The 22,362-nt window shown below is 52.3% G+C and overlaps 2 protein-coding genes across 6 annotated transcripts in view; one reads left to right on the top strand and one right to left on the bottom strand.

Annotated features, from left to right (window-relative positions):
- The first annotated feature begins 1,931 nt into the window (after positions 1 to 1,931).
- Positions 1,932 to 16,183, top strand: DAO (D-amino acid oxidase). 5 transcript variants are annotated; one of them, XM_028528684.2, is made up of 11 exons: positions 1,932 to 2,324; positions 6,970 to 7,172; positions 8,188 to 8,302; positions 9,245 to 9,321; positions 9,995 to 10,060; positions 10,657 to 10,711; positions 10,925 to 11,029; positions 12,171 to 12,253; positions 13,620 to 13,737; positions 14,401 to 14,499; positions 15,562 to 16,183. In XM_028528684.2, the coding sequence occupies exons 2-11, from the start codon at positions 6,979 to 6,981 to the stop codon at positions 15,691 to 15,693; spliced, it is 1,044 nt and encodes a 347-aa protein (XP_028384485.1). In that variant the 5' UTR covers positions 1,932 to 2,324; positions 6,970 to 6,978; the 3' UTR covers positions 15,694 to 16,183. The 5 variants fall into 5 exon arrangements, with proteins under 5 accessions (XP_028384485.1, XP_035869856.1, XP_035869853.1 ...); XM_036013960.1 differs by lacking the exon at positions 1,932 to 2,324 and adding an exon at positions 2,355 to 2,457; XM_036013961.1 differs by lacking the exon at positions 1,932 to 2,324 and adding an exon at positions 5,084 to 5,215.
- A 4,415-nt stretch (positions 16,184 to 20,598) lies between these two features.
- The window catches only part of LOC114510000 (SV2 related protein), a 53,707-nt gene continuing 51,943 nt past the window's right edge, over positions 20,599 to 22,362 (bottom strand). Inside the window, exon 16 of the mRNA XM_028528647.2 lies at positions 20,599 to 22,153. Coding sequence (XP_028384448.1) covers positions 21,947 to 22,153 — 207 coding nt within the window. The 3' untranslated portion in view covers positions 20,599 to 21,946. The remainder of the gene's footprint in view (positions 22,154 to 22,362) is intronic.

Below are 22,362 nucleotides of genomic sequence, written 5' to 3'. Positions count from 1 at the left end.
CTGAGACCCTTCGCTCTGGTCACTCAAGTAAGCTCTCTAGCGTGGTGGTGGTCTAGCGCTCCAGTTCTGGGCACAGATTGCCTGGAGGCAGGGGGGCTGGGGAGGGTGCGGATTGTCTGGGAGAGATCACCAGATAAAATCGAGGGAGGCTTGTATTTTTTATCTGCTGGACCTGGCGTCCCTCACCTGGGTTCAGCTGTAAGCCTCTGCTGACAGGCAGTGTTGCCTCGAGCAAGTCCTGTCCTCTTTCTCTCTCCTCCCTGCCTCCTGCCTCGCCTCCCTCTTCCCTCTTGTTCTTTCTTCCTTCTTTCTTTCCTCTTTCTTTCTCCCTCTCCCTCCTTCTTTCTTTCTAACTGTATGAAGCATATTCATCTTAATCTTAAATGTACAGCTTGATGAATGTGCGCATATGCCTATGCTCTGGTAAACACCACCCAGACAAAGGTGCGTCTTACCATCATCCTAGAAAATTGCCTCTTGCTCCTCCCTCCCCGCAAGGTAATCGCTCTCTCCATATCCTCTATCACCATCCAAAAGTCTTGTCGTTTCTTGAATTTCGCATATATGGAATCATGCAGTGCGGGCTCTTTCTTGTCTGGCTTCTTCTGCTTCCCACAGGGACTGTGAGACTCATCCAGGTTGCTGTGTGTAGGGGTATTTGTCTTTTTCATGGCTGCTTAATATTCCACAGTGTGAATTGTCCGAAGATACCACAATGTGCTTCTGCAGTTTGTAGCTGATAGAGAGTTTGTCATTTCTGGTGTGGGTCTATGAATGTTCTTATACAAGCCTGTTGTTCAGCATTTGTTTTCATTTCTCTTGGGGATCTACGTAAGGTTAGGGCTGCTGGGTTTTAGAACAGACACATGGTTAGCTTTAGTGGATACTGGGGGCAAGTTTTTGAATCGAAGGGAGGAATGGCAATAACAGCATCTAGTTTACAGGGATGTTGTGAGATTAAATGAGATAATTCAAATACTTAAAACTGACACATTGAAATTCACAAACCTTAAAGCGTTGCTAGGACAGGAGTTGGGGGGAAGCGTGAAGATATCTGATTAACTTTTGCTCATGTTGAGGTGTTTCCACCATGAACCAGGGGCGCAACGACTTTTCCTAAGGCTGTGTGACATAAAAGTGAGACGTGGCTATTCTTAAAAAATTCAAACAACATGGAAGCCTATAGAGTAAAAGATAGAGTTTGCCCTATCCTTTTTTAATTATTAAAAAAATACTACCTGACTGGCGTAGCCCAGTGGATTGAGCGCAGGCTGCGAACCAAAGTGTCGCAGGTTTGATTCCTGGTCAGGGCACATGCCTGGGTTGCAGGCCATGACCCCCAGCAACCGCACATTGAGGTTTCCCTCTCTCTCTCTATCTCCTTCCTTCCCTCTCTAAAAATAAATAAGTAAAATGTTAAAAAAATACTGTGCACTCAGCGCTGTGCATGCATTCTCTGGTTTTACCTTCCCCTTTTTATTTGATGATGTTGAAGGTGGGGGGTGGGGCGGAAAGAGGCTGGACCTTCCAAGCGGACCCGAGGGATGTCTCACCCAGGGCTGGTTGGTTCCTCTCTCTGGGCCTCAGTTTCCCCATCTCTACAGGGATGCATCTGATGATCTTAGAGCTTTAATAATCACAGCTCCAAGTCTAGCCCTGACCGAGGAGGGACCTGGGGTCCTGCTGCCAGTGCCTCTGGGGCCCCTAGCAAAGAGCCACCCGTCTTCACGGCCCAAACAGCTGCCACCTTGGGTCTCTCTCTTCTTGGCCTTACCCACCTAGTGTCCCCGAATGGCATGGGGCTGGCTGGCAGGCAGGCCCTGGGAGCCCTGGTCCCATCTGGACCTTTGACCTCCCCACAGAGGCTGCCAGACTGACCACCCCCACCCTGCAGGCCAGGAAACGACCCTCCCCTCCCCGAGGGTGGCAGCAGAAAGAGAGAAGAAAGAGGATCGTCTCCAGCTGGCCTGGGAGACAGGCCTCCTTGTGCCCATCAGCCCTCCAAGAACCCCCGCCCGCCCCTCCCTTCCATCAAGGCCTGTACACAGGGGCTTGGGGTCAGCCAGAAAAGTCAGGCAGCTTTTCAGGGACGGGGAGCGAGGGGAGGTGAGGTCTCCCAGCCTGGCCCAGGTTCAGTCCCTGTAAGCAGCACAGTGCCAAGCTGTGCCCTGTCTAGAACTCCAGACTTTGACCCTGAGCTCCAGTCCCGGCTGGCAGGCAGAGGGCTGAGGACGGGACGCCCCAGAACCAGCAGCCTGCCCTCGGGAGACAGGACGCTGCACCCACAGCAGCTGCCCCTTTCCTCCAGAAGTTTGGCGTATCAGGTGAGTGGGGGCGTTTTTTGGTGGGGGCAGGGGTACGGGAGAACTCATGCCCTCCCCGATGTCGACAGAGGAAGCTCCGCAGCAGAGCCCGAGGCAGGGGACAGACAGCCTTGGAGTCAGGCAGGGACTTCAGGTAAGCACCTTGGCTTTTCCAAGTCTCAGTTTCCTTGTATGGAAGATGGGATCGTAACTTACCTCTCACAGGGTATTTGAATATTAACATAGGTGATTAATGTAAAGCTCGTAGTGCAGAACTGGGCACATAGCAAGGACTCAGTACATGGTAGTTATTATTTTGGGGGCAGGTAGCAGGTAGCCTGGTTATCAAGCATTCATAGAATCTGGTCCAGTTTGAAGATAAATTCTGAAAACCTCACCTTCATGAGACGCGGCCATAGGGTGCCCCTTGGAAGAGCTAATGGGTTCATTCAACTGCGTCCCCCGTGACTTGCTGATTTGTTCAGAACCACCTTTCCTGTGCTTTGCTACGCACATATAGCCGTCGAAGTCAGGATGGCCTCACATTCCGTTCTCGGGACAAGGGAGGTTATAAGCAGAGAACTACGAGACTGAAAGGCAAGCAGAAAGTGTCTGTGTAACTTGTTGCCGGCTGCAAAGCAGTTTCACGGCGCAGCGCAGGGAGCTCAGCTCTGTACTCCGGCCCACACTGGCGGGGGGACTGTGGGAGCGCGGCTTCCTCTCCCAGAACCTCAGTCCCACCTCTGCAGAACCTTCCAGAGCAGCTGAGAGGATTAAGAGGAAGTCTGTACTGCATCTGCGTGTGCCTGACACGTGACAGATGGCCGAGATCGTTCCCTTCCCTCCCCACCCTCAGAGACACTATAATTACACACGCACACCCCACACGCACAGGGTTGCTGTAATCGGTATCAAACTGCATTCACATTGCTTATCAAGGTAATTAATTTAGGAAACACATTTTTCCCTCTTCCACTCTACGCTTATCACCAACACACTAAAAATTTCTGAAGTTTTATTTTATTCTATTCTATTTTATTTTATTTTTCTCAATGCAGGACCCTGAAATATGGGGGTTTCTCTTCACCTCCTTGACCTTCAGACTGTTCCCTTGTGAGGCAGGCCAGCCTGGGCTCTGCTTCTCCCCGGCCGGCTGGCTGGGCCTCAGTCGCCTGCTCTGGAAAATGGGCATCACAACAACCCCGAGGGCTGGTAGAAGGCTACAGGAGAACAACCCTCAGAGTTGAAAGTGGCGGCTGCTGTCACTGTTTATCTCCACATCTAGTTCTTTTTGGGACATGGTCTCTTCAGAGACTTTTTTTTAAGTATTTTTTAAAGATTTTATTTATTTATTTTTATAGAGGGAAGGGAGGGAGAAAGAGAGAGAGAGAGAGAAACATCAATGTGCAATTGCTGGGGGCTGTGGCCTACAACCCAGGTATGTGGCCTGACTGGGAATCGAACCTGCAATGCTTTGGTCGCAGCCCGAGCTCAATCCACTGAGCTACGCCAGCCAGGGCTTCAGAGGCTTTTTAACCCCAAGACCCCACACATCGTTTTTTCACAAATGTGGAGCTTCAGCCAAGTCCTTTCTCTCCTTTGGGCCTCAGTTTCCCCATCTGCATGACGACACCTTGCTCACCTTTAGAATTTTTACACCTGCAGAAACGAGCCCCAGGCTGTAACTTGTCCCTGTGTCTTGCCAGCTGTTTCCAGAAGTGGCTCTGAGTCGTCCCTCAAGCTGTTCTCCTGGGCAGGCGACGCCACCCCTAGCCTGACTTGTTACCAGAGACGTGCCGCGTGCCCGCTCAGCTTCTGTTCAAAGCCTCTTTCTCCTTGCCCAGACACCTCGTAAGGGTTTTCAAACACTCTCTCCTCTCACCTCACATACGTTTACTATATAAACAGCTTTCTTTCCCCTCGATCCTTTGGGTGGTGTGAGAGTGGAAAACACTTCGTCCCAGAAAAGCAGAACTGGGCTCACTCTCCCTCCCTTCCTCCAGCCCTTGCTGTGACCTCTAATTAACCTTGCTTTCTCCCAGCCTCATCTGCCTCATCGGTTAAACTGGGGATGATGATGACCACTGGTTTAATTTATGAGCTCCCAAGCACCTTCGAGTATTTTCTCTTTAGATCCTTATAAGAACCCTATTCATTCATTCATTCATTCATCCGAGTCGTTGCTATGGGCCAGGTACTATTCTAGGTCCTAGAGCAGTAGACAAAAGTCCCTGCTTTACTGGAGCTGATATTCTGGTGGGGGGATAAAAGGCAGGGAGCTTTGTTAACCCTTAAAGCTTTACAGGAGAGGCTCAGTTACAATGAGCAACTCATTCCGGTTTGCCGCAGGGATATCCTGGCTTTAGCACTGAGTCTACATCCCGGGGACACCCTCCATCCCAGGAAATCAAGGAGGTCAGTCACCCTTGCTCAGTCAAATCAAGTGTCTAGTCCAGGGTCACACGGTTGGCGTGTACCAGAGCCAGCAGTGAACCTGGGTGTGTCTGACCCACAGCCTATAGGCTGCTATTGCCACCTCCCCATTCTGTGCCTCCTCCCGTATTCATTACGGGGAATTTGGGAAGTACAGAAAAGCCCTCTATTCCTGCCTTCTTACTGCTGATGTACAGAAGTGGTGAGCTCCATGGAGGTTATGCGAAGACAGGCAGAAGGCCCAGACCGGGGACGCCACTCAGCCAAGGTCACACAGTGAGCCAGCAGGGAAGGTGGGCCTGACTCCCCCTCCTTCCTCTCTTCTCCTCTACACCCAGCGTTCTGTCCTTCGTTATTTCCAAGGTGCTGGGGCACAGAAGGAGGCTGCCGTGTACTGAGGGCCTACTCTGTGCGGGCCCTGGACCAGGATCTGTCGCCGTGCTAGTCATTCAACCTTTGCGATGACCCCGGGAGCTCACGTTTCTCCCATTCTCTAGAGGAGGAGGCTGAGGCAGGAGGCCGGGGGTCCTGAGAGGGTCCGCCCACCCCCCCAGCCAAGCCCAGGTTGGCAGCTGGAAGAAAAATCGTCCAAAGCAACGACGCCCTTTTGTTTTGGGGTTTTATCTTCCCCTTGGCGGCTGAAACCCCAGAACAGTCCAGTTCTTGTGGGCTGGAGTCATTTCCCACTTCACAAAACGAGGCCGCGCTGAGAATGCCCCGCCGTTCAGGGCCACGGGCCAGGAGTGAGGTCTGGACGGGGAGAGTTGTGAGTGAAGAGGAGGGAAAGTTGAATTTGGCCCTTTTGGGCACAAATGCCCCCTTGTTCTGCCTCAGCGGGAGCCGGCAGAATATTTCCCTGCTGTGGGGGCCCAAGCAGCTTCAAGGTCAAAAGCTGCTAGGCTTCCCAAACTCCTGAGAACCCAGGCAGCCCTGCCCCTGGGGGGAGGGTGGTGCTGGAACACCCGAGTTCTGAGGCCAGCCATTGCATCCTGTGCTTCTGATGCTCTCACAGCTGCATCCAGTAGCTGGCAGCCCGGCACACAGTAGGTGTGCAATAAGTGCGTGTGAGTTTACTCGAATTGAAATCAAATCCCAGTGGCACCACTTCCTGGCTCTGTGACCTCAAGTGAGTGACTTCACCTCTCTGAGCCTCAGTTTTGTCATCAGTAAAGTGGAGCCAATGGCGCTGCCCTGCCTTGTAAGAACGCTGGGAGACTTCAACGGTATGAGGCCCGGGAAGCACTTGGTGCTGAGGCTGGCTCACAGCAGGTGCTCTGGAAATGTCATAAGTCACTTCTTTCGTGCTAGAGCACAGGTGGCGAACACCAGGCCCACGGCCCGAATCCGGACCCCCACCTTGTTTTATCTGGCCTGGTACCTTGTTTCTACCGGCGGCAGCACCAAGCTCCTTGCCCCTAGTTATGGAGTAATTACATTCATACAGTCCTAAAGTTACATCCGGCCCTTTGGAGGCAACCGCTAGGCTGATGTGGCCCCTGGGGAAAACGAGCTTGACACCCCTGTACTAGACCCTGGATTAAGCTTTTTACATTTGCCTTCTTTTTTAAAAAGATTTTATTTATTCATTTTTAGAGAGGGAAGGGAGGGAGAAAGAGAGAGAGAGAGAAACACCAATGTGCGGTTGCTGGGGGCCGTGGCCTGCAACCCAGGCATGTACCCTGACTGGGAATCGAACCTGCAATGCTTTGGTTCTCAGCCCACACTCAATCCACTGAGCTATGCCAGCCAGGGCTTACATTTGCCTTCTTGATGAATCTTTCATCTACTCTCTGAGGCATGAGTTGATGCCCCCATTTCCCAGAAGAAGAAACTGAGCCTTGTGAAGCATCCTGCCCAAGGTCGGTGGCCAGCAGGAGGCAGAGCTGAGTCCTGAGATGGGAAGGCAGAGCCCATTGCCCTAACCATTAGACTGCCCGGCCTGGAGCTGGCTGGGTACTCTATTAGGCCCTTTTTATACTTCCAAATAGATAAGGTGTATTTGGGGGCTTCCCAGAGAAGGTGGTATCCCTCACAAGCTGTGTGACCTTGGGCAAGTTGCTTTGTCTCTCCATGCATCGGTGCTCCCATTTGGGAGGGTCATTCAGAGGATCCAGTATTAAAAGGGTTCGGCGGTATCTGGAGCCTTCTTGACCTTCAGGGGACAGTGGAGGTGGCGGTGCTGGTGGCGGGGCTGACGGTGGCGATGGCACGCCGCTACCCTTCCTTCCTGCAGGCTGGCACGATGCGCGTGGTCGTGATCGGAGCAGGCGTCATTGGGCTGTCCACCGCGCTCTGCATCCACGAGCGCTACCACTCAGTCCTGCCGTCGCTGGACGTGAAGATCTACGCAGACTGCTTCACGCCACTCACCACCACCGACGTGGCTGCCGGCCTGTGGCAGCCCTACCTCTCCGACCCCAGCAACCCACAGGAGGTGTGAGTGAGGTTCCCAGAGGGCGGCCGGGCGGCCAGGGGAGCCGAGTCCTCGCCAAGTCCCTGTCACCAGTTACAAGTCCTTTGTGGAGGCGATGGCCTGGCAGGATGTGAAGAAAATAATAAATATTAAGCCCCTTCTATGGGCTAGACAGAGGCTGCACATGATCTTAGCAGTGACAGAAGTGATGCGTGCCAGGCCGGTAGAGGCCTCTGTCTCCATTCCTCCCCTAAACCAGGTGGCTGTCGAAACCCCATGTGTTGGTGGATTAGGAATAGTTCTAAGTGGGTGGGTCAATGCTCAAGTTGAGCAAAGAAGTTGTAAAGGTCATTGTGTTAGTTCTGAAGCCCCCAGCTGCTCTTCCCACAAATTCCAAAACCAGCATTCCTGATCATTGGGTAACAGTTCAGGGACCAGGCTCCTTCCCATCTCATGGCTCTGCCTGCCTCCTCTTTGGCTTCTTTTGTGGCCATTGTCCCAGGCTGGCGCCTGTGTGAGGAGCAGTGCATGAGGACCACAGGAGCACAATCTTTAGTTGCCATTGGCTAGAAGGCAGTCACATGGCCATACCTAACTGCAAGGGAGTCTGGGAAATGTAGGTGAGCCGGGTGCCCAGGGAGAAGAGGAAAGCATATTGCAGTGCAAGCTGTTTTTACAGTGAGGGGTGCTCAGAGAGAGCCTGAACCACGTATGTGGATCACAGTCCCCCAAATGGGTCCAAGCCTTCATTTAAACTTGGCAGCTACGTGACCCCAAGCTGGAAGCAGGTTCCAGCTGGCTGTGATGGAGCATCCTTTGTTTCCCTCTTCTCTATTCCACTCGTGGGGAAATATGGGAAAGTGTGGGAAGGGGGAAGACCCGTAAGCATTTGGGGATGCTGCAGGAGTGGAAAGTGGTGGGATGCTGGCCTTGGACCCCTCCCCACCAGCCTGATCACAGCCCTGCATGAGGTGACCCTCAGGGCTGTCTGGCACAGCTCAGGGTATTATGTCATGCGACTCTGGGGGGCCCTTCCAGGCACTGGAACCAGCAGACCTTCGACTATCTCCTGAGCCACATCCACTCTCCCAAGGCTGCGCGCATGGGCCTGGCCCCAGTCTCAGGCTACAACCTCTTCCATGAAGCTGTTCCGGTGAGTCGAGTCCTTGGCCACGGGGCAGGGCCTTGATCACAGAGCGGCGCTGGGATGTGTTGTGAGTCTCGAAGGCAACAGACTTCTGTGTCCAAAACCAGTTCACTTTAAGTCCCATTTGTTCCCTGTCCTAACTACTTTACAAAGCGTTATTAATTCTCACAATAACCAGGAAGTGAGTGTTATGAGCTCCTTTTTTCAGATTAAATAAAGTACCTTACCTAAGCTCATAAAGCTTTAAAGTGGCGGAGCTGGGATTTGAACCCAGGCAGTCTGTGACCACGTGGAGGATGTCCTCAGGTTGTTTGGCGAGGGTGGTTTGGCTGGGTGCCCACAACCCCAGGCCAGCTCTTCACCGTTTAGTCAACACTTAACATTGTGCTAAGAGCATCGCCCACGTTATGTATTACCTTTCATGGGACCACGTGGGACTCTTAACTCCATGACACAGACCAGGAAACTGAGTCTCAGAGAATTCAAGGTCGTCGGTGGTGAGGTCAAAATCTCCAATTCAGTTGTCTGACCCTGTGCTTTGCTGCCTCCCACTCTCACCCCTTGGCAACTCTCACTCGCCCCCCTTTTCTCCCACACTTCTGACCCTGCCCTATCACTCACCCCAAGTCTTACTCTCACCTGCAACGGCTGAGAATTTGGACTCTGAGGCCAAACTGTGTGGGTTCACACCTCAGCTCCACTGTTTATGAGCTGTGTGATCTCAGACAAGTTACTTAACCTCTCTAAGCCTCAATGGGCCCATCTATTAAATGGGGATAAGGATAGTATGTAGCTCAGTGGGTTGTTGTGAAGATTACACACAGCGGTATAAGTAAAATGCTTGCAACAGAGCCTTGCACATGGTCGACATTATGTAAATTTTTGTTGTGATTGTGTTATTATTGACTTTCGCCCATCCCTATGCCCCCTTCTCTCCTGCTTCCGCAGGACCCTTTCTGGAAGGACATAGTTCTGGGATTTCGGAAGCTGACCCCCAGAGAGCTGGACATGTTCCCTAATTACAGGTAAGGTGACTGTCATAAGCAAAGGGGCTGAGGCCCCACAGTGCAGACGGACCTGTCCAGAAGGGAGAGGAAGGTGGAGTCACTAAATGTCCTGTTCCACCCTAGGCCTAGGGCCCTTCATCCCTTGGTCTCCTGGTGCTCCGTCTAGCTCCTTCGGAGGGGACACCCACCCAGACTGGGCCTTGGGCTAAGGAAGTGGGGGATGCGGAATCACAGATCTCAGGGCCAGAATCGCCATATCGCTATCCTCCTTTGTAGATGGGGAAACTAAGGTTAGAGGGGCTAGTAACTTCCCAAGGCCACATAACCAAGTGACCCAATGGAATTCCAATCCAGTCGGGGTGACTCCAAACCCCTCTATTGGTTTTCCTATAGCCCAGTGTTCCCCTGGGCCCCTGCTCACCCCCCCAATGCCTGAGTCCCCTCTACAAATACACATCCGGTCTCCACTTGCACGTCCCTGCGTCCGGGATGGCTTTGCGTGGTAGAAAAGTTTTCTTTGCCTTGAGCTCAAAACCACTTCCCCCTTGAGCTTCACCCAGTGGTCCTATTTCTACCTTTGAAAGCTCCACCCCCCCAAAAAAACCCAACACTGTTCCCACTTCCATTTGATGGTCTTCAAATAACTTTGACTTTGACCCTTTATTCCTGCCTTTGCCTGCTGTGACTCTAGCTACGGCTGGTTCAGCACAAACCTCATTCTGGAGGGGAGGACGTACCTGCAGTGGCTGACAGAAAGGTGAGGTTTTCACCTTTAGTTTCAGGAAAGCACCTCCCAGGGACCAGGGTGGTAGCGGATGGTTGTTCATGGTATTTGCCTTTGTATTGACCAACCCCAAATGTCAACCCTTAGGCATGATAGCAGCTGTCCTGGGTCCTGTGCACTAAGACAATGGTTCCCGTGCCTAATTGGGCAACAGAACCACCAGGGAAGCTCTTTACACATGATATAATTTTAGGACTGTATACATGTCACTACTCCTTAACTGTTAAAGGAGTTGAAATTGCATTCGGCCCTTTGAAGGCAACCACAAGGCTGATGTGGCCCCTGGTGAGCACGAGTTTGACACCCCTGCTGTCCAACCTGCAGCAAGGCCCTTCCCCCATCGCCATCTGCCGGACATGGAGCTTGGACCATCTCGGGTTTCCCAAAGCCCCTTCGTGGTGCACTGGTGCACCAAGGTGCTCGTGAGCTGATCTGGCTGTACAGCTGTTCTCTCAAGGAGCATACTGTGGGGCAGAAGGTTCTCTGGGAAATGTCCCCCATGCCATCCTCTTAGAGAGATGGGTTAGAGGACTGAGTAGTGAGCGTTTCCGTGTGTCTGATCGTCCCAGGTTGACCGAGAGGGGAGTGAAGTTCTTCCAGCGGAAGGTGGAGTCTTTTGAGGAGGTGAGCTTCGGGGCTGGAAGGGGCCGGATGTGGGAGGGAGGAGAAGAGGCGAGGCTTTGCTTCCTGTTGCCGAGTTGAGGGCCCCCTTCCCAGCCCCCTTTCAGGGTCCCCTCGAGGCCCATCCCAGACTCTAAGCTTTAGTCAGCCCCAGAAAGGACTCAGGCGTTTTGCCTCACCCCCTTCCACCCCACCTGCCCTGTTGGTTGCCGCCAGGTGGCGAGAGGAGGCGCCGATGTGATTATCAACTGCACCGGCGTGTGGGCCGGGGGGCTGCAACCAGACCCCCTGCTGCAGCCAGGCCGGGGGCAGATCATTAAGGTGAGTGTGGGGATGAGGGATGAGACCCCCGACTTTTGTTGCTAGGAAGGTTGTAGCTGCCTGCTTATTTCGTCTCCAAGGCTAGAGGGTGTGTCGGGGACATCTGTTAGAGGAAGTGCATGTCGAAGAAGCAAGAAAGACCAACACAACACGACCCTCCCAAATGTTCTTTTTTTAGGTTTCTTCTTAATAGCAGAGCATGTGTGTATATGTGTGTACATATGTGGGAGCTGCATATATGTACAAATATGCTTGTATTATAATAAAAAGAGCCCTGGCTGGTATGGTTCAGGTGGTTGGAGCATCGTCTTATGGACCAAAGGGTTGAGGATTTGATTCCGGGTCAGGCACGTACCTAGGTTTCGGGTTCAATTCCAGGTTAGGGTGTGTACAGGAGGCAACTGATTGATGTTTCTCTTTCAGACTGATGTTCCTCTCTCTCTCTCTCTCTCTCTCTCTCAATCCCTTCCTCTGGCTCTGAAAGCAATTAAAACATGTCCTCGGGTGAGGATACAAATAATAATAATAAAAACAAAAAGAGTAAACATCTATGAAGTGCTTACTAAGTGCTAGGCACAGGCCTGAGCACTTTATAGTGAGAATTGTTTAACCTGAACCACAACCCTTTGCGGTGGGGTCCATCATATACCATTGCCACCCCACAGAGGGGAACCTGAGGACTTAGGTACCGTGCACAAGTTCACGCAGTAGTCAGTGGTGGCGCTGGGATTAGAACCCAGGCAGCCTGGTGTAGGAGCCTGGGTGTCGCATTGGTCCACGCTGCCTCTCACTGTGTGCATGTCCATGTGTGTGAGGCATGCCTGTTTGTGAATGTACATGTGTGCATTCCTAGGTGTGGATGTGTGTGGGGATGGGTGTGTGTGTGCATTTGCACACGGGTGCTGGGCTTTTCTGTGCACCTGTGGGTGGCACTGAGCGACACCTCAGGGAGCAGGCCGGCTCTCGGTCAGGGTGCTCTTCCTGCAAGAGCAGGCTTTCTGGGGCACACGTGCGGCCAGCAGCGTGCAGGGAGGGCTACGGAACTGACCGCCTTATGGGAACATCCGGTCTCGGAGCGGAGCAGGGCAGGGGGCTGCCGGCCCAGCGCCCCTGATGAGGCCTCCCCATCCTCTGCCAACAGGTAGACGCTCCCTGGGTGAAGCACTTCATCCTCACCCACGACCCAGACAGCGGCATCTACAAGTCCCCGTACATCATCCCAGGGTAAAAACCTGACATCTTAGCATCTCTTTACGCCCTCATTGTGGCCCTGCTGCCCACCTCAGGCCCCTTGCTTAGTCCCTTCGGCTTTTTTCCTTCCAATTTTTAAAAAAGATTTTATTTATTTATTTTTAGAGCAAGGGGAAGGGGGAGAGAAAGAAAGGGAGAGAAACATCAATGTGTGGTTGACACTCACACACCCTCTACTGGGGACCTGGCCCGCAACCCAAGCACGTGCCCTGACTGGGAATCAAACCAGCGACCCTTTGGTTCACAGGCTGATGCTCAATCCCCTGAGCCACACCAGCCAGAGCCCAATGTCTTTTTTTTTTTAAGTGTGGCTGAGCCATTAAATGCCTGGAAAGGTAGGGCTTGGGCTTACCTGGACTCTCTCTTGAACACGCTTCTGGGTGACAGTGGTGCTGGAGACAAAGGCGATGCTGGAGACAAGGACGTGACGGCAGTGAGAGCGGAGGCAGTGTGAGGCAATAAGAGGAAGGGGGTGGGAATGGTGACTGGAGTGGACGGTGACATTAGTGATAGAGGTGATGATGTTACTGATTATGGGGGTGGTGTGGACGCATGACATTGCTGTTGACGGTGACACAGCGCTAGCAAAGATGGTATTGCTCCTGGTGAGAAGGTCAGCGTTGATGGCGGTGGTTGGGAGTGGGGGGGTAGGCAGTGCTGACGGAGGTGACGGTGTCAATGATAATGTTAATCGAGTGGCAGAGATGACAGCGTCAAGGTCAATGTTGTGGCTGTGCTGACTGTCTCAGTGGCGATGTTAATGGTGTGGAAGAGATGACAACGCCAATGGCTAATGATGGTGGTGGAAATGGTGACCGGGGTTGATGGTGATGCCATCTTAATGGTGACAAGGAAGGAAGTGGTGAAGGTGATGTCGTTGATAGATATGGTCGTATTTTTCCAGCTTCATGGAGATACCAGTGACACACAGCACTGTGTTCATTTTGGGTGTATAAAGTGATCTGACCGGTGTGTATGTCATAAAATGATTCCCTTACTCGTATAATTACATTTTGTGTGTGTGCGAGGACACTTGAGATCTACTCACTCAGCAAGTTTCGAGTGTGTAATACGGCGGTGTTAACGATGGTCACCATGCTGTACCGTGGAAGAGGGGACAATGTTAACAGTGATGTTATTGGCGATGGCAGAGGTGGTGGCTGATGGCGGTGACCACGGTGATTGCTGTGGTGTTGATGGTGTTGTGAGCAGGAATGACAAGGTCCAGGGTAGCAGTGATTCAGGCGGAGGTGGTGGTGTGGGGTAGCATGGTGATGACCCCCGTTTGTCACAAAGGCTTTGTTTTCCGCCATCCTTGTCCCTCCTTACGTCTGCGTAGGATCCAGGCATTGACTCTCGGAGGCATCTTCCAGCTGGGGAACTGGAGCGAGGCAAACAGTATTCAAGACCACAACACCATCTGGGAAGGCTGCTGCAGACTGGAGCCCACACTGAAGGTAAGGTGGGGAGAGCTATCCGGTCCCTAGACCCGCATCCTGGCGGCTTGATCGTGAGGGCCCTTGAGGATGGAAGATTCCACCGTGGGATTGTTGGGTGGATCAATCCCAGCAGGGGTCTGTGGACTACACCAGAACTTGGTAATGTCCAGGGAAGTCCTGCTATGGGCGGATGAACCTTTATGGCCATGACTAAGAGTTGCTCTCTCTGGAGGTGCCATCCTCAGAACACCTTACTCTGTGTTCACCGGGGACAGGTGTGCTTGTTGCATGAATCCCAGTTTCCCCGTGTGCCTGCTAGTGGTGATGACAACACTGATGGTGAAGAGGGTGTGATGAGGGGGCGGAGGTGCTGCTCGGGATTGATAGGGGTGAAAACTCTGGGGAGGTGACTCGGAGGGGGGGTGAGGTGGTGCCTGGTGGTGGCGGTCGATGACGATGGGGCAGCTGATAAAACTGGTGGTGACGAGTGATAGGAATGATGCTGGTGGCTGACAATGGTGGTGACAGTGGCAGTGGTGAGGCATAAAACAGACAGTGATGGTGTTAATGACATTGGTAATGATGGCGAGGTTCCAAAAGCAAACTCTCTTTCTCTCTCTCACATAAAAATGGCAGCAGAAAAATAACCTGGAGATGAACCACTAACACTTTTCTCTCCAGGACGCCAGAATCGTTGCTGAATGCACTGGCTGCCGGCCAGTGCGCCCCCATATCCGGCTAGAGAGAGAACGGCTTCGCTTCGGATCTGCAAACACAGAGGTACGCTCCGCTGGCAGGGAAAGCGAGGCCCTCCCCCCCTCCTAAAGAAGGTTCCTGGCCGTGGTGGCTAAGAACGCCTCCTCTATAAATGGGGAAACTGAGGCCCAGGGATGGTAAAGGACCTGCTTAAGGTTACACAGAGAGCAGTGCCTAGGTTTGCTGAAGCCTGTGGTCCGGTAAAGCCTGTGGTCAAGACACATCTGCTTTGTGTCCATGACATGAAGGATGTTATGGAACCTGCCCTCCAGCTCTTTGGGGTCGGGACTTTTCTCCCCACGCTTCCCATGAGCAGACTGGGGCTCCAAAAGGTGCAGCCGCTCGCCCAAGTCAGGCTGCTGGTGAGGGACAGGCCTGGGAGGTGATCTGAGTTTGACTCTAGTTCCCATCTCTCTGTGGCTGCTCCATCATCTCCCTGGGGTCCTCTCTCTCGCTCCCTCTCCTGGGGTGGGAGGTGGGTTTATTGAAATCGTTGAAGAGGTCATCCTGGGTCGCAGGCACTGACGGGAGCGGGCGGCGGTTGGGCTTCCGTCTGGAAAGCCATCTCCCTATCTAGGCCACCCTGCCTTTCTTGCCCTGGGCGTGTGTGTGTGTGTGCCGAGGGGAGAGTCATGCAGGGAGTGTTCCACCCCTCGCTGATGGTTTCAGCTTTGAGAACTGCCCCAGGGTCTTGCCTCCGCCTGCGGGAGGAATTAGCATGTTCCCCAGAGTCCGCTCGCTCGTATGGTGTCCCTGGCTTTCTTTCCTCTGGAGTTGGGTGGAAGAGTCATCTGTTAACACAGGAAGTTTGGCAGTCTAGAGCAGGATCTGACCGCAAGTTCTAGATGATTTTACATTTCCTGTGCTGAGTGTGTAAAGCAGGTGCATCTCCTAAGTAGAAGAGAAATCTAGGGTGTCAACCTTTAGTTCCTCAAGCAACCTCCTTACCGCTGTTCCTGGGGGGTCCGACCTCCCACAAGGGCGCTGAGGAGACATCTGGTGTCGTCTGCCTTTGCCCAGGACTCTTCAGAAAGCTCTGGAATCTCCCGGGGCAGAGCAGGCCACCTTGTCTCTTGCCTCTCCCAGGTCATTCACAACTATGGCCACGGAGGCTACGGGCTCACCATCCACTGGGGCTGCGCCCTGGAGGCGGCTGCGCTCTTTGGGAAGGTCCTAGAAGAGAGGAAGTTGCTCACAATGCCACCATCCCACCTCTGAAGATGCCAGCGACCACTGCCCCCACCCAAGGACTTCCTCGGCCAATGAATCAACGTGCCCGTTTCTAAGCCATTGGCTACTCCCCACCCCACCCTTCCCTGGCTCCCGTCCACAAGAAGCCCGAGGTGAGGGGGAACCACAAGGTCAGTTCCTGGAGGTCTTCGTGCATCTGGGATCAGTGGTATCCTGCGTGCTGTGAAGGGGTCTCCATGGGTCCGTGCCATTACTGTTCCCTCCTGTGGTGTTTCACCTGATGGGTTCTTCTCGAAGCATCCACCATGATTTTGGCCAGCCCTGAGCTAAGTCGGGTGAGAGCTAAGGTCTACGTTAGCATTCTAATAATAGTAATAGTAATAGTAATAGTAATGATGATGATGATGATGATGATAGTCCCTGTCTTGATGGTTTGACTTACGATTTTTCAATTTTACAATGTTGCAAAAGCAACACACATGATAAATTATATGAGATGTTCGACGCTATTATAAAATAGCCTTTGTGTTAGATGGTTTTGCTCTATCGTAGGCCAACAGAGCTGTTCGGAGCATGTTTAAGGTAGGCTATGCCTCGCTGTGATGTTCAGTAGACTAGACGTATTCAGTGTGTTCTTGGGTTATGATATTTTCAACTTATGCGGGGTTTATTGGGACATAACCCTCCCCCCATAAGTCAAGGAGCATCTGTAATTAGTAATTATAATCATTATTATAATAAAAGTGGTTGCACTCTAACAGGTACCAGGCTCTGCCTGTGCTACGCTCTCGCACACATCACTCATTTAATGCTCACAACCCCTCCGCCGCCCATGGAAGAGCTATTATTCCCATTTCACAGGCGAGCACACCAAGGCACAGAGAGGCCCTGGGAGGTCAGCAGCAGGAAAGCCACAGAATGGAGACTCGGGGCCAGAACCGAGAGGATCTCAGTGCCTCACTTGCATCCCCCACGCAGCACCGATCCAGGGTGGGGTGGGGTGGGGTGGGGTGGGGGTGGGGGGGTAGAGAGCCAACCGCGGGACTGCTTTCCCAGCTCTCTCCACCGACACGCTGAGAAGGAACGAGCCCCTCCGTCCATCACAACTGAGACTAGGAGACTCCCAAGGCACACGGGTGGGGTGGGGAGCACTTCCCAGGGCTGGGAGTGGAACACAACATTTGATTTTTTTTTTTTTAATAAAAGTTCTATCTTCACCCAACCTAAAAATTCCCCAGGGAGAGCGACCCCTACAGGTCAAGGTTAGTGGTCATCGGCACCCCTACAGGACTCAGGACCCAGTTCACTCATACAAATGGCTGGGGCTAGTCAAGTTCACATTTAGACCTAGAGGGACCCTCCCGTTCTTTTTGTCAGTGTTAAGGATCTCTTTGCGATGTGGCTCCCTAACCTGCCCTGAAGGCGATCTGCCAGCGTGTGTTTAAGGAACTCTTGAGAGCTTGATGAATTTAGGAAAGATTATTTCTTCATTGAATTGTCTTGGCACTTCGGTCAATTGATCGTAAATGCATGGGTTAATTTTTGGACTCGCGATCCTATTCATCTGCATGCTACCTGTGTGTAGCACCTCTGTCTTAGTTACTGTGGCTGTGGAGTAAGTTTTAAAACCAGCAATGGTGAGTCCTCCAACTTCATTCTTCTTTTTCAATGTTATACATGGTTGTTTGTTTTGGGGTTTGTTTTCTTTTTTCTTTTTTTGCAAAGCTGGGTCTTTTGCATTTCCATATGAATTTGACAATCAGCTCGCCAGTTTCTGCATGAAACGCCTGCTGGGATTTTAATAGGGATTGCTCTGAATTTATAGATCAGTTTGGGGAGTGTTGACTGATTGCTTACCAGTTCTAAGTCTGCTGACCCATGATCCTGGAGTGTCTCTCCATTTATTTAGACCTCCAGTTCCTTTCAGCGATGTTTTGTACTCTGTGAAAATCTTACTCCCCTTCTGTTAAATTCATTCCTAAGCGTTTTCTTCTTTTTGATGCTATTGTGAGTGGAATAATTCTTTTCTTGATGGATTTACAAAGGATTCTGGTCTCTGGCACGGTGGGTGAGGGTAGGAGCATTTGAAGTGGTTCGCCATCAAATATTCTTGATTAACCAAAAATGGTTACATATGATGTATCTGGATGTTCAAATGTCAAAGAATCCGACTACAGTAAAGCACCACCAGTGATGCAAGTCTGCCTGAAACCACTGAGTCTTTGAGGAATCAGAAGAGGCCTCGGAATGTTCTAGAGCTTCAGGGTTGGCATCTCGTGTGCCTTCCACAATGCTCTGCAACCCCCCATTAGCATCCATATCACGCTGTATCACCATGACCTGTTCCTGCCTGCATCCGCCGCTACACTGTGAGTGCAGCACGAAGCGAAGGACCACGTCTCCCTCTTGTTTTCATCCTCTGTGCTGAGTATCATGCTCAGTTCACGGTACGTGCGAGACTCCATGCGTGCTGACCCCGTGCTGCGACACGGTCCACAGTGGTTACGATGAACAGACTTGAGAGTTTACACGTGTCGCTGTGGGTTCTAGACATACCTGTCATTGTGACATTGTACTGAAAGAACTGGCCAAAGGCACCACGTTTGTACCTCTCAATGCCATCCCCCCAACCCATCTTCACTGGACCAGGACTGACACTAATGTGGACCAATCAGCTTCCTCCCCTCAGGATTTGGGGGTGGGACATGGAGCACCCGAGTCAGCCTTGTTTGCAGAGCTGAGCCATGGCAAGCGGGAGCCGTTGCACCATCAGGCATAGCAACAACCACGAGGATGCAGAAGAAAGCAGGTCTGCAGAGAAGAGTGGAAATGGGGCCGCAGGTCCAGACAGGGGCTGTCTCAGACCCTGGAGGCTCCCCAGTTCCCCATTGCCGCGGGGAGGCCAGGCTGTACTTTCTTTCTGAGATCTTTCTACCCTTTCGGAGGCTGCAGACCAGCAGCCCATTCACCAAACCTGGCCCGCAGATGAGTTTTATTGGGCTCACACATCGTTTACATTTTTTGATCCAACATACCAAAATGTGGAGATTTGGCATAAAAACCCAGATGCTTGTCTTGGAAATTGGGAGATCCTATCGTACAAAAAAACCCATCAGCTACAACTGAGTCGATGCAGCCCTCTTTCTGAACAGGGCCTGCGCTCCCTACTCTGCCACTGTCCTCCCCTCTTTCTGCTTCGCTCTCGTATGTTCCCCGGTGTCCCCTGTAGGAAACTAACTACCGATGACCCTGGCCTTATAATACAACTGTGCTTCTTCACTTGAATTAACTTGAGTCTAATCACTATTCCTTGCAATTAAAACAGCTTTGATGAGAACTCTGTGACAAGGCTTCTCTCCACCATCCCCCTTCCCACCACCATTGTCTTCCTTCCGCTGAGCTCACAGAATCCCCATGTGTCAAGAGGCCATGCATATCCCTCGATCCTGAGGGAAGTAGGTCCTTCCTTCCCCAGTCCTAGGGAAGGATTCATGCTGGGATGGGCGGGGGACCTGGGTCTGACCAATGCAAAGTGATGGTAAATCTGCTGAAGGGATTCCCTTTTAACCAAAAGCAACAGACCCATTTGAAGGAAGGTCTTTTGGGATGGTTCCTTACCAATCTCTCCCCTTTGAAAATAAAGATGATGCCTGGCACTTCAGCAGCCATCCTGTGACCATGAGGTTTCAGATGGCCAACATGCAGAAGATGGCAGAGAAGAAAGGCAAAAAGAAGTTGGGTCTTTTGAAGACATTGTTGAGCTGCTGAGTCTTTCCTAGACCTGCCTGATTCTGGGCTTGTTATTAAATGAACAATTAATATTTTAATGGTTTAAGCTTCTGGTGACTAGTTTTACTCCTGCTTACAGCTCAAGATATACAGTCCTTGGATGTTTATTAGTAGTAACCAAGGGAGACTCTGAATCTCACCCTACAAGGCCCTCTGTTGATTAATGCCATTTAAAAATAATGAATGTCCATACTCATTTCAAAGCCCACCCCTAAGACAGCCACTCCTCTCATTGCCAACACCACCAGGGTCATCTACATGTCCCCAAGACTGTTTGAAGGAAAAGAAACTATATAACCCTGGCTACCCTGAACATCTTTTGCCATTTTCTGAAATCTTTCCTAAGGCGCGGAGAAACAGATGACATTTCCATTAACGGAAACAGGAGCTTTCGGATGGTTCAAAATTAGATACAAATGTCCTCAGCTAAAGGCTTGGGCAACTTTCGTGGCAGCTCTTGTGTCATTCAATAATATTGATTTTTTTTAAAGGGCAGGCAATTTAGAAGGCAAGAATGTTTCACTTCAATTTTCTCAAGAAGAGAAAGCCCTCCATGGTAGGCCTCTTCACCCCCAGCCCCTGGGAAATGCTTCTGCCCACTAAGCATCCCTTCCTCACCCCAGCCCCCAATTCCTTCAGGTTATTTGAGGGCAAGGGAGTGGGTGCACTCACCCAGCAGCGTCTGGCCAGCTAAGAGGCAAAAAGAACAAGCAAAGGTTCTCTGTTACCTGGGAGAGCTCAGCAGACCAGAAATAATTAGAGCTGTAGCCATTCAGGGTTCAAGGGCACACCCTCCCTTGCCAGGGAGAGGAAGACCTGCCAAGCTGTCTCCTCTCTGAATGACTGACTGGGCCAAGGGGGCTGCAGCCCCTATTTCAGGGATACAGGATCGTTTGCCGTTGACCTAGGACATGAACCTAAAGACGTGGCCCACTGTGACCTTGACGCTGTTAGAAGAAAGTGTTGCCTCCAACAAACTCAAAGTCACAATGTTGGCAGCCAACTGTGTGACATTTTCCCCTTATGGGAAAGATGGTCATATTATTAAAGCGTTGAGATGGCGCTGGGCGGACAAAGTCGGCGAGACCATCGGGCTGAACTGTCACTAGGGCATCACGACACACGAACAGACTCGGCCCCTTGTGATGTCCATCACCAACATGTTTTAATAAGAGATGAACGTACACATTTGGCTTCCTCGCAATACTGACTTCGAGCAGACATCTCCACGCAGGGAGTCCGTCTTCTCTGGCCTTTGATGGGCTCCAACAGCTTCCCCTTTCCTTCTCTAGGTCCCCTGCCTTCGTGACAGGGCAAAGCCTCCTGTAAACCAAACCTAAGAGGTGGATGCTGTCGGCGGAGACACGGCGTCAGCCCTTCCTTCCAAGGCCAACCCGAAACCCAAAGGACCTTCCTTCTCTCTCTTTGAAAATGTACACATTTCACACATCCCGTTCCTCCCCGCCCTGTGGCATCCCTGCCGTGGGCTCTGTCACCGGAACCCCAGGAGCTGCCTCTGTGTAAAGACCGGGCCAACCCTGGCTGGCAAGGGCGGTGGGCACAGCATCTTTTTGTTTTGTCTGTCTGTTTAGCCATCCACCCAAGCTCAAAATCCAAAGCGCCGAGACCTGAGTTAACTGTTTTCTTTCCCCCAGAGTCCCCAATCCGCCCGACCGAGGAGGGTGGGGCGAGAGAGGAAGCCCCCCACGTAGCCTTTGCTGCTTACAAATGGGAGTCCCCCGTTTTGACTTTGGGCTTGATTCTGGCCTTCCTTTCGCCTCAGTCCCCAGTGCACGGCGCAACAGCTTTCGGGGGTGGTCATCAGCTGTCCCCTTGGACACATTTGGACCCCCTAGAGCCAGGGGCGGCAACTCCAGAGGGGGCCAGGTGTGGCACATGGCTCAAGTTCAAATGCATGTGCATGGGCCAGAGTCACCACAAGCCAGGCCCTGCCCGGGGAGGCAAACTGAGGGGCCCCTTCAGAGGGGGCACTTCTCAGACCCCAGGAAAAGCTGCTCGGGCCACACCCAAGTCGCCTGCAATTTCACACGAGGAAATTCGGGGCCTGGGGTGTCGGAGAAACCTACTGAGCAGGTTTGGTTGGTGGGCGGCAGGTGTCACAGGGGTCTGGGCCTGGACGGTATCTATGGAGATCTTTTGGTGGTTGTTGTTCACCTAGGGTGTGGACCGGCTAGCTCTGGATGGTGTCTGGCTGGCTACCGGTGTCACCCGGCACTCCTCGTGTGGCAGTTTCCCATGCAGATCCACAGGGTATTAACAAACCTCCCCACACACATATAGAAGCCCCCCAGAGCAAATGCTTCCCCGTCCATGGGGCTGGGGGGGTCTCAATGGAAATGAGCAACCAGGGTCCAGGTTGTACTCTTGGGTGAGTTCTCGGTGTCGGCAGTGACGGTCGGTGCCCCAGACGGGCTCCACCAGCTCCCCGCACTCCACAGCCTCAGAGACCAGCTCGGCCCCCCAGAGGTCACTACTCCTGAGAGCCAGAGTTCGACCTGGCGACGCCTGCGCCGTGCGTCCCTCGGCCAACCATCTCCTGCCCCCACTCCCGGTGGCTGGATTCCTGCAGTCCGCGGCCTTTGGTCTCGATGGGCAAAAAGCAGGAGGCCACGGCAGCCAGGAGGCAGCAGCTACTGTACACGGCCAGCGACAGGTACACGGAGGACTCCAACATCACCTGGGGGAGGAAGACGCATGTCAGAGAGAGCATCCGTCCCGAACGGGCCACCAACCATTCAGATGATATTGGTCACGCCAGGCCCTCTGATTAGCGCTGTCTGGCTGTCCCCTTTAGTCCTCAGGACAGCTCCATGAGGTAGGTTCTTTGTCCCCATTTTATGGAGGGAAAAACTGAGGCTCAAAAAGGATTAAGGACCATACCCAAGT

This window comes from Phyllostomus discolor, chromosome 13 (genome assembly GCF_004126475.2).
Source record: "Phyllostomus discolor isolate MPI-MPIP mPhyDis1 chromosome 13, mPhyDis1.pri.v3, whole genome shotgun sequence".
NCBI lineage: Eukaryota > Metazoa > Chordata > Mammalia > Chiroptera > Phyllostomidae > Phyllostomus > Phyllostomus discolor.
This window is presented reverse-complemented; position numbering and strand designations above follow the sequence as displayed.